Source organism: Apteryx rowi, unplaced genomic scaffold (genome assembly GCF_003343035.1).
Source record: "Apteryx rowi isolate R43461 unplaced genomic scaffold, aptRow1 scaffold_113, whole genome shotgun sequence".
Lineage (NCBI taxonomy): Eukaryota > Metazoa > Chordata > Aves > Apterygiformes > Apterygidae > Apteryx > Apteryx rowi.
This window is the reverse complement of record NW_020447342.1, coordinates 361,115-372,579: the sequence shown is the minus strand read 5'-3', so window position 1 is coordinate 372,579 and position 11,465 is coordinate 361,115. Positions and strand designations below refer to the sequence as shown.

The following is an 11,465-nucleotide window of genomic DNA, read 5'->3' as shown; positions in this document are numbered from 1 at the left end:
TGCTCTCTCTCTCTCTCCCCCTTTCTCACCCTCTCTCCCTCGCCTTCTCTCTCCTTTCTCCCCATATGTGTTTATTTGTGTTTGTCTGGTTTTCTCACTCTTCCCTCATATGTTTTAGTTTCTCTTTCTTTCTCTCTGGCTCTCTCTCTCCCTATTTCTTAGCTCTCTGTCCCCCCCACTCTTGCTCTCATTTTGTCTCTTTCTTTCTCTCTGTCGCTTTCTTCCTCTTTTTTTTTCTCTCCCTTCCTCTCTCTCCCTCTTCCCATTTCTTTCTTTCTCTCTCTCCCTATCATTCTTCTTTTCTCTCCATGCCTCTCTCTCCTTTTCTCTCTCCCTCCCTCTCACTTTCTCATTTCCTCTTCTTGCCTTTCTCTCTATCTCTCCCTTTTTGTTTGTCCTGCTCATTCATTCTCTCTTGCTCACGCTCCCTCTCTTTCGCTCCTGCTTCCTTTCTCTCACTTTTTCACTCTCTCGTTTTCTGTGTCTTGCTCTCACTCTCTTTTTGTCACTTGCGCTCCCCCTTTTCTCTCTGTTGCTTTCATTTCTTTCTGTCCCCATTTCTCTCTCTCTTCCCCTCTCTGTCTGGCAGGTGATATTCAGTACTCTGGTTTCCTCAGAGCTATCCTTTCAGATTCCTTCACTGCAGAACAGATTCAAACCGCAGACTAACGTCTGCAATCTTCTGGAAGCTGCGCCTTGTCTGTCCACTGTGAGCTTAACATTTTCTGTGTCAGAACCCCAAACCGGCATTAAGCGTGACCAAAACAACGGCATGGAAAATCCCGTGCTGATTTTTCTGCATTCTCTTCAGCTAGCATCCAGTGAGGAGGACAGTCTGTGACTAGATTGCCGTAGCATCTTCTCCAAAAACCAATGTAGTTTTGCACTTATTTCTTGCCTAGGTGAATTCATGTCTATATGTTGTGTCTTTTGTACTCCGTGATATTAGCATTGTCTTGTCCTTTGTATAAACCCCAAGGCATGGGTTTACAGACCCTGCTGTATTCCTGCTGTAATTGTTACAGGAGAAAGTGGGATGCTACAGGTTTTATGCTAAAGATAAGTATAGTCGCTCTTAATTATTTAACTTCATGCAAATTAGTCATAACTCCAACAGTCCTGTAAACTTGCCAGAGGAATGTATGATACTTCGGCTGAACAAGTCCTTGCATAGTCCCAGACGTACATCTCATTGCTCCATAAGGAATAATGAGTCTGTGAAGAGGAATCCACTGCACAATGCAGCAAAGATAATAATGTGAAGAAAATTGGTAGTGATGTGCTGAAGCACTGCACGCAATATACACAGTATACTCAAGGAATTATCTCTTTTGTCTTCAGTACTTTTGATATTACTCCGGCTTAATTCTGAAACAGAAATCTTCAGATTGAAGCATAGCAGCAACTTTATTCCTTCCCTACAAGTCATAAGGGGGTTCTCAGTGGTGTTTATTTCTGCTCAAGGTGGAACAGGGCCATTTAGAAGGACTCTTCTGGAAACAGAGAATCATATATATAGATTTTTGCTCACGTACCTTTTTCTTGTAGAAATGTTTCTGGATGTCACACTGAACTGTCTGCTGCTAATAGCCCTATCTTGCTGTGTCCCTGAATCCTTAAGTATATTGCTGGGAATTGCTGATATTTTGAACCACATGGCAAGAATTCAGACCACAGCCTATCCTCATGGTCAGGTGGAGATCTTAAAGCTATTTCTGCATCAGATGATTATTATTAAGTATTGTAGAATGTGAAATTGCCCTCAGAGAAAAAACGCTGTCATGTCTTCTGGTTGTATTCACCTGGTCTAGTGAGTTTTTTCCATAAAATATGATCTATTTATGCTAATGGGTGAAACAATAGAGCAGAAGGACTTGAGCTCTTACCTCCTTTTCATACCAAATTTTACTGGGACATATGCATGATAGGTGAATATACTTGGCACTGTTTCCTTCTGGTCCAGTGTCTTTGCAGATGACGTGATTTTGCTTGTCCAGTGCATGGGATATGAGCAGCCAAAATGCTCCAAGATGTGGCAGTACTTTTCAAGACCTTGAAAGACCAGAACTTGAGCTCAGAAGATGTTTTTTGAAATAATAGCCTTTAAAAGGCTTGATCTCTTCAAGCATGATTTGACAGTGGATTTCAAGACTACTTCAAAAGACTGAAGTTAATTTTAAATGGTGGTAAGTGGGAGAACTGTAATAAAAGTAGTCTGTTTTGACTTTTTTGTTCACACAAGCTGTGCAGAAGACACATTGGACTTTGTGCATAGCTGTTACTTTCAGTCTAGCATGATCCAAGAACTTGTAAGTGGACTGTGCTTTGCATCTTACAGAATTTCCCTTGTTCTTGTGGAGTTGAGATTTTCCCATAATAGGATCTCAAGGAGTTACTGGATCCGCTGATGATGCTGAAGAGTTATTTGTCTTCTTAACAGAACAGGTTTGAAGATTTTGTCCATAGTGATTCTCAGCTGTATAGAATAAATGAAGCAATGTTCTTAAGAAAAGTAAAAAGCAGAATAGAGGAGAACATTTTACAAATACTTCTTAAGTAGTTCTTGTTCAGAAAGAACTTGTAGTCTAAGTTCTGTAAGAGATTTCAACACTTATATTGTGATAATAGAATTAACCATGGCAAACCCATTATAAAACTAAAAGTAAATTAACTTTCTCTGTAATCACTGGAGGACAGGGGAGTGTTTTGCTAATTTGTGGGCAGACTTGAAATGAAATATATTGGAAATTTTCATGCTTTTGTCTCCAGTGTGCTGTTTTTTTATCCAGAATATCTCTAATGAGTTAGTCAGCTATCCTATAAGCAGTACAGGAAACAATATGGTAACTGGAAGTAGTTTGATTCGGGACTTAGTTCTTGTGCTTGATGTTGCCTGTCTGGCTAGCGGCAGGCAGCTTGACACTCAGCACCCTGCTTAATTTCTGATTTGGAGACTTTCAGAAATGTCCAATGAATAGCATGCAGCTGGCCTGGGAGTGTAGTTGAAACAGGGTAACGTTAGAGTTTGGAGACGGAGAATCATGGCAATAGGTTAAGTTGGCTAATTGCGACCGCTGCTGGTGAGTTGCCTCTGAGGAAGTGGTCAGGTCACACCCTCAGTGGTCCACACTATTCCATGTCGCTGAAGGTTTTCTCTGTGCTTGTGATGGCTGGTGGTTAGAGATTCAGGCTGAGTTTCTTTTCGCTGAAAACACAAATTCCAGAGTACAGTGACAACTTTTAAAGGTTGTCCCTAGCACCTGTTCCTAGCACCACTCAAGCCCTGCTTTCCGGTACAATATTTTGTTGTGGTAGAGCTGGTCAAAGTGACATGTTCTTCTGGTTTGATCGGCAGCTTCTGGGTAGCAGGAAACATGCAAGCTATCAAAAGGATGAGGAGTTCTGGTCTGCATTTGAACAGTATTATCTGAGCTCTGACTTGCAGGTTTTTTTCTTTTTCACCATTAGATTTCTGTCCTCTGGACTCTGCCCAACATAGCTGACTTCTTGAGTCTGGTAGCTGTGGATAGGGCTGTATATGGGATACTGTTTCTCTACTGTTATCCAGGATTCTTCAGTCTTATTTTCTCACACCATTTCTTGAAGTGCACAAGTTCTTCTCAAACATGTTCCTTGTATTGGGTGGCAAGAGTAGTCTGAGGAGAGAGCTGTTACTTTAGCTAAGTCACAAGATTAAAAGTGGTTACTGTAATGGAAAAACACAAGAGGGAAGTGACTGTGCCCTCAGTGCAGAGGAGTGAACATTACTTAAATAGTTTGTGTCTCACTGCTGTGGAAATGCCTTGTGACACTGTTTAGTCCTGTTAGACTGGTATCTTCTGAACTGGTCAATTTGAATTTAATTAAATAACCCTGTAACAATCTATTTTGAGTCTCTTCAAAGCCTGCCTGTCCAGAACAATCTTTGGATGTAATTTTTTTATACACCTTTAGCTAAGATGATGAAGAAGAGCTGTTTGTTTTCAAAGGGAGTGGGAAAGCCTGTGGTTGCATCTTAATAGAAAATAAAGCTAAAAGTTTCCTTGCTATTGCCTGCATGTATGATGCTGATATAAAATGCTTCAGGTTTTCTTCTACTGGAAGTCTTTAGAAATGCTAAGTGAATTTTGGAAGGAGATTTGTAGAAAATTGCCTTATGCTGGGCTGTAAAATAATTATGATTTATGTTTTGCTTGTTAGGAATTTTAGTGATTTGGTTGTACCCTGTTGCTTTGGATGTCTGGACCAGCATCAACAGGGGTAGACTGGTTTAACTTTGTTGGTTTTCTTGGAGCTGCACAGAATAATGCTTGCTAAGGATTAATGTGAAAGCAGCCTTATGGGAAGGCTTGAGGCAGTGATAACTCTTAAATATATATATATATATATATATATATATATAATTTTGCATATTGAAGACTAAGAAGTAACAGGCAGGTACAGTCACTGCATACTTATCACTATTGCCCTTCTCAAAAGTAGTGTGTGAGGAAAAACATAACAAGCAAAGCACTTAAGATTTAATGCAAATCCTGTATTTGAACAAAGGATGGGACTCATCCGTAGCCGTTGTAGCTTAAATGGAGTAAGCTGGTTCTGTGAGCTAAAGGTACCCACTAAAAAGGAGTGCTAAATGTCAGTGCACATGTCTGAAATCTTACTTTTTCGGTAAGGATCTTTTAATCAAGATTGGCTTTCTGGACTCCTATTATTAGAATGATTTGCTGCTCCTTGCTGCTTTAGTAAAATTATTGTCCGTACCTGTATTCTAAGATGTTTCTGTGTTTGCTTGTCACTTCGTTGTATGAAGGAGAAGTTAAAGAAGCTTCAGCCCATGTTCAGGCTCCTTGGTGGTGAAGAAACCTAGAGTTTACATCCTAACTTTGTCTGGAGTGCAACTTAACTATCTCTTAGCCTGCAAACCTGAAATAGACATAGATGTTTGAGCTTGTACAGTGCTTTCTCTTTACTGTAAGGGAAGGTGATGATGGTTTCACTGGATCCGAAAAGCAGAGGGTTTCCAGTCCTTTGAAAGTTAATTGGTAGAGGGCCAGTGTTTGGGGAAATCAGCTTGTGCAGGGAAAGAATTGGGTCTAGTGGGCATCTTTTGCTAAGGTTTTAAAAGGAGTTTATAGCCTTGGCTAAAGGTGCAATTGGTCCATCGTCCCAGCAGTTAAATGATAACAGTAGCCATTCGGAGTTCCTGCTCAGACTTCCTTGCCAGGTGACAGCATAACTGCAGTCTAACATAAATCTTATCAGGTGTCACTTTAGGGAGTCCTCTGGAACAGCAGTTTGTCTTCCAGGGCTGAGCTTGAATGAAGAAAGGAAAAATTAATCTGAAACCTAGTTGGTATATGCCCCATGTCTTAGAGGTTCGGGACAGAGCTTTGTTCTGAGCAGGCTGGCTAATGGTGGAGGTCAGTGAGAAGGATCTACCTTTTCTGGGTGCCTGATGCTTCATTCCCTGACAGAAACTTCCCAGAGCAACCAATTATGCCAACGGTGAAAACAGGCAAAACCACTGAGGTGATCTGAATTTTTCCACCTCTCGATGCTGAAATTAAGAGAATTGAAGTTTCAGGGCTTAATACCCTTTCAGAGCTAAGACTTTACGAGAATGTCTTGTACTCCAGGACATGGTACAATCCACTGTAACTTTCTAACTCAGAAATTTGGCCTTTCTCGGATAATTTTAGCTTCTCCACCTTTCTTATTGACAAAAGGAATGTGGAGGAAAATCAGTGGGGGTCCCCAAGTTCCTTCTTTTCCCTGATTGTAGTATAGACTGCGTATCCGCTTTTAGCTTGCTGACAGTGACCCTTTTGACAACTGCCTATTTGTGAGGAGGTGCTGTCAAAAGTTGTGGCCCTGCAGAATTAATGCAGAAATAATTGAAAAAGACTGTCCTGACTGATAGTCTGTACCAGGATTGATCATGTAAATTTCCAAAGAACTCTTGGCTCCTTTGGATCTGCTAAAAATACCAAGTCTTTTTTCATCACAGTGCAAGATTGTGTGCTACAATCTAAAATAGCACTATAAGAATTATAGTAGGAGAGAGTAAGGCTTGTAGGAAAGGCATAGCAAATTCATTCTTGCTTGCTAAACTAATTGATTTTGGCTTAGATTTGAGGAATTTCTTATAGATTACAGGTACTATAAGATGTCACAGACATTTGGAGTGCTACAGGGTTTGTTTCTGACTGCAACCTTTTATTAATAAATACATGGTAGATTAACAAAGTGCCAACTATTTTTTTCAGAGAGCACTAAACAGGAAGATCTTGCAAACTAAAACTACAGAAAGACTAGGAAGAAATTTACCACTAATATAGTAAAATTGTCTTCAAATATGCAAATGCAGTATCCCTAAGAAGAGGTAATCTAGACAGTGATATTCAGCAAGAACAGAGGAGCTCGAAGAACAGAAATGCCAGAGTGATTAACTTTCATTGAAAGGTTTCAGCAGAGTTCATAGCAAAACCCTCCAGACAGCACCTCCGCCCTCCCCTCTCTCCAGTTCCAGAAAAATGACAACCCTGGGGTATTCCTCAGTCATATGTGTGCCTTTTTCTAAAAGGTCTATTTGATTTTGTGATCAAGGGTTAGAACAATGTCAAGTAGTGAATTCTTTAAATTCCTTGTGGAAGCACCACTAGGGCTGTCTGTGGAGTTTTTTTGGCTTGATTTTAAAATAAGAAACTCGTGCTACCATCTGTCAAATATTCTGTATAAATGGGAGACATACTTTCACAAGAAAAGAGTGGCTTTCTTTTCATGTTTTTTGTGAGCATAATTTTTTCATTTTACAAACCTTGTATTGTAGTGTGTAACCCATTTTAATAGCATGTTAGAGACAAGCATTGAGAGGTGTGAGATTGTTGACAAAACATTGGCAGTTAAGATTTAGGAGATCCAAAGAAGCAGAAAACCCACTGATAGTACAATTTCTTGGCCATCCTTTTCTATATATTAAATATTCAATTGAAAGGCAAGTTTTTTCTTGAAAGCCTTGTGCTCTAGAAGTCTGTGTGCTCTAGACTGTGCTTTAGACTCTGTGCTCTAGACTCCCTCTAAATAGGGAGTTTTCAGTAATGTGAACCTGTTTTTTCTTTGCTTCAAAAGTCTCTGAAGCCATTGACCTTTCTGGATCTATCAGTCTTCAACATTAAAGTGAACTAACGTTTGGATTTGCCTTGCCATCTTTAACGTGTTTAAATTCCCCAGTAGAGTCCCCAGAAGTTAACTTGCTAAATGATCTCACCATTAGAGGTTGGCTCCTTTTTTCACTCCTACATTACACTGAGGCCTGAATAAAGGACTGATTCTGTTACAACATGGAAGTAGTGCATACAGTTTACATCCCTCTATTTCTGCTCCTCTTCTTCAAATAGAAAAAGGGCTTAATTGCTGCAGGGACAGTTCGGTATGGAGTATTTACAGGATGATGCTTTAGACGGGTCCTTCCTTTCTTCCCGCTGAAGCAGCGCTGCGAGGTTGCCAGGTTAATCGTCGCTGGCTCGTGAGCAGCAGGATGAGCGTGTGGCCTGCCGCAGGCAGCTTTCTGTGCTCCCCTCGTGAGTTTTTCAGAGTCGCTCAGGAATCAGCTGTGAACCAAGTGGGTCGTCTTCATGATGTTAGCGGCAGCAGCCCGAGCCCTGGCCACTTTCTTCCTCGTGGCCTCCTAACCCTCTTCCCTGTGGCCACTGTGTGTGCGCAGAATGAGCCAGGTGAGCGTACAAAGTCATTTTTCCTAGATGTGCAGTTGACTCGGTGCCTCCCAGAAGCAAGAAGAAAGGCACTGTGCTGGAAGAGCTAAGATGTTGCCTTAGCGTGAGGATAACAGAGTAGTTCAAATTGCTTTTTTCAGTCATTCCAGCGCTGTTTCTGCAACAACAGGGGGAATGAGCTGTTATACCAGCTCCGAAATGTATTGAATTGTCCTGCTATTGAACCCCACTAACAGTTTAATTTGGATACAGTGTGCTTCTATTGCCTTCTCTAAATTGTGCTGCTGCATTATACCGTGAAGCTGCCAAGATTATCCTCTGCAGGTGGGTGACTGTGTTTTGTTGAGAGATCAAGTGAGTGCTGAGACCTTTTGGAAATAAAGGTATCGTACAAGTAGAAAATAGTTGATTATTATTACTGTGTCAAAATGCAGAAAGAATTGTACCACTCACTTACTAGCTTGTGTATTGTTTGCTAGTAATCATAATGCAAAAATACAGAATTTTAGCCTTAATAATAAAATTACAGTTTTCAGTGTGCTCTAGATCTAGTATAAAACGTCTACCTAATTATGTCTACCTAATTTTTGAGCAAAAGAAATAAACACACAGATTCCATTCCAAATAATCTTCCAACCATTTTCTTCATATTTGAAGAAACAGCCTTTTAAAAAATCTTAAAATCATTGATTTGCAATTAGAAGAGCTTTCACTCCACAAGGTACCACATGTATTCTTAGCTGAGCATTAATTGGGAAAAGAGATATGAATTTAAAATTAAATTTAAAAAGCAGAGTTCTTGAAAGAGTTGGATGCGTAACTTCATGGACTTTTTCATTTCTCTCCTTTAAGTTTTCCTTGAAAATCCCATCGCGCTTAGTAAATGTGATGGATATCCAGGCACTGATAGCCTTCATCTAGCTGATCCCTGAAGTTTATTTGTATTTTAAGAAAAGCCTTAAAAATTGACTGTTTGCCTATCTCACTCAACAGCCATTTCCTTTGTTTTTTTCAGTTGTATCACCTAACTTCTACAAATACTATTTTTATGCATATCAGCCTGAATACAGCTAAGACTGAGGGAACTGCAGTTTGCTTAATCCTTGTCAACAAAATCACTTATTAAACATAAAGCTGGTTGTTTGCACAAGCTCACTGAACACTGTGATAGTTAAGCAGAAGAGGGGAGGAACCTAGTTCACTCTCAAGTCACAGTTTTCTTGGATAAGCAGCTAGGGAAATAGTTTTCTGTGAACTGAGTGTATTTGTTTTGCAGCCATTCACACCTGCTGTTCTTAGTTCATTTTTCAACTCTGCTTTCATGACCTGTTCTTCCTTCTGCTGAAGGCCTTGGGAATTTTGCTCTTGACTTCATTGGAAAACAAGACTTGGTCATAACTATTTGGATTTGAAGAATAATAAGCGTAATGGTTTATGTAAAATGTTGCATTCTGTAGCTTACTTAGTCATAAGTGACTATTTACATCTCATAGAGGTGCTAGTCATCTTAAATTTTGTATTATTTGGAACAAGATCAAAATTAAAAATGGGGAGGAACAAAACAGAGTATCAGGTCAGGATTTCAGTGCAGCTCATTTCCACTTTCTGCTGGTGTGTTCTTTGGGGTATTGAAAATATTTTGATGGGGAGAGGGAAATGTTCCGTGCATTATTCCAGTGAGATAGCTTGTTCTTGTCTTTTGTCTGAACAGGTAGGAATCTGAATTGGATGTGACTTAGTTGCTGCAGATTTGGTATGGGGGGAGGGTACACACGCCAACCTGGCATCATTGCTAAGGAATTGGCACCTCAGAGGAGGGAGAACGCTGCAGTGCAGAAAACCCTTTCATTTCCATTATCATTTGACACCTGCCACCCACTAGAATACCTGAATGTGACAGATTTGGACCAAGTAGGTTACAGATGGGGAAGACTTTTCTTGCAATACAGTGGGCCCAGCTAAGTTAGCTGTGTGCTTCTGTGACAGGAGTGTGATGGTTAGCTCATGTAAACTTAATATGGTGTTCTCTGGGGGATGATTGTGTTAAGCCTGCTTTGCAAAGTTTTCTAATAGTACGATTTTTATGTTGCTTTAACCAAATCATTGCTTTCGGGCAGCAGGGTTCTTTGGCAAGCTTTGTGCCCTTTATGAGGAGAGCAGGCCCCACCTGATCATCCCTTCTTCAGGCTAAGCAGCTTTGTGAAGGGACAGTGAGATCTTCTCTGCCCGTGACCATCCAGATGCAGTGGAAAGGCACTGGAAGGCCAACAACAGATGAAGCTAGCTTGAAAATGGCTTAATGGAGGCTTTAACAATTAGAATAAAACACGCTGAAACACAGAGCCCTCCAAGTTTGAGGTGAACTACTTGCTGCCGTTATTGCAGTGACAATTGCTATGCAAATATGTGACACACTTACATTTTAGGATATATGGAGGTGATAAGGGAAAGCTTTGTTAGTTACATCATTGCATCAATAATTAGTTTTTTTTAAAGTAAGGTGAAGGTCTGTGAAAATTCTTTGTGTTGTGAAATAATGCTAAAAAGTGGAGAAACTAGGATATCTTTACTGTGTTTGCCTGAAAATGATCTCCCCTGTTTTCATTACTAGGAATTCAGCAGCGATGGGTCACGGCTGTTTCTGCTATGCTCTAGTACGCTCTATTCCGGTTGCCGTCTACATCATTTTGGTAACAAGCCTGCGTTACCACCTGTTCATATGGAGCGTCTTCTCGCCAAAACTGCTCTATGAGGGAATGCATGTGTTCATCACAGCCGTTATCTGCTTGTTCTTCACAGCCATGGATCAGAACCAGTCTCGCAAAGTGCAAGACTGAAAATAAACGTACTGTAGACGGTCTGCATCATGATGTCCAGTGTGTCACTGGAATGGAAAAAGGAAAATAATGTTTTTAAACTGTCATGTAAAGCTAGAAGAGTTACCTTGTTTATTTTAGCCAATATCACATAGGGTGTGAGGTGTTTGTCATGTGTTAAACTGAGTTCGCCTCAAACTGTTGAATTGGAATAAACTGGTTTTCATGAATAACTTTTGTTCTGTAGCAGTCATTATAGTGTTCACTGAATAACTGAGTCACAATATTACATGATAGTGAATTTTACAGTATACCAAATACAAAGTTGTATCTATAATGTGTTACATAGAGAGATGTTAAATACCGATTCCTTTTTTTTTAATGAATAAAGATTTCTTTGGATTGAGATGAGCAGTCTTGAGCTTCAAAGAAAAATACTGTCCAAGGAAAAGAGGTGAACACTCTGCTTCTCATATTCAGTCATTCTTGAATGTTGGCTATTTCATATCCATTTTTACTGTTTGACTTTTCTTTACTTAGAAGATGAAAGACTAAAAGTTCATTAAGTACATTAAATGCAATCCCTCCAAAACAGTTCAGAAACAGAAGGAACGGCTTTTGTAGTATCATTATGTAAAGCTTCATCAGTAGAATAAGTTGTATGTCTTTCTAAATTTGATTTTTTTTCTTGTAGCATAGAAACATTAAGAACATAAGAAACAGCCTGTTTTAATCAGCTTGTTGTGCTAGGAAAGTTTTTATTTGATACATCTATATAATACAGGAACTTTCATGTTTGTGGGAAGAAGATACTAGTAAAAGCAGTAAAGATGGACCAAAACAAGTCTAGTGGTAGTTTGATCATCAAAACTTGACAAAAGGCCATACTGCTCAATATTTCCAGTTTAATTAAAAT

General features: G+C 39.7%; 1 protein-coding gene across 12 annotated transcripts in view; it reads left to right on the top strand.

Moving 5' to 3' along the window:
* PIGG (phosphatidylinositol glycan anchor biosynthesis class G) overlaps positions 1-10,782 on the top strand; it is a 101,887-nt gene extending 91,105 nt beyond the window's left edge. For 3 of the 12 annotated variants that reach the window (XM_026077958.1, XM_026078046.1, XM_026078055.1), the window contains one exon: positions 10,345-10,782. In XM_026077958.1, coding sequence (XP_025933743.1) covers positions 10,345-10,570 — 226 coding nt within the window. In that variant the 3' untranslated portion in view covers positions 10,571-10,782. The other 9 variants (XM_026077980.1, XM_026077996.1, XM_026077989.1 and 6 more) reach the window with 7 other exon arrangements.
* The last annotated feature ends 683 nt before the right edge of the window (positions 10,783-11,465 follow it).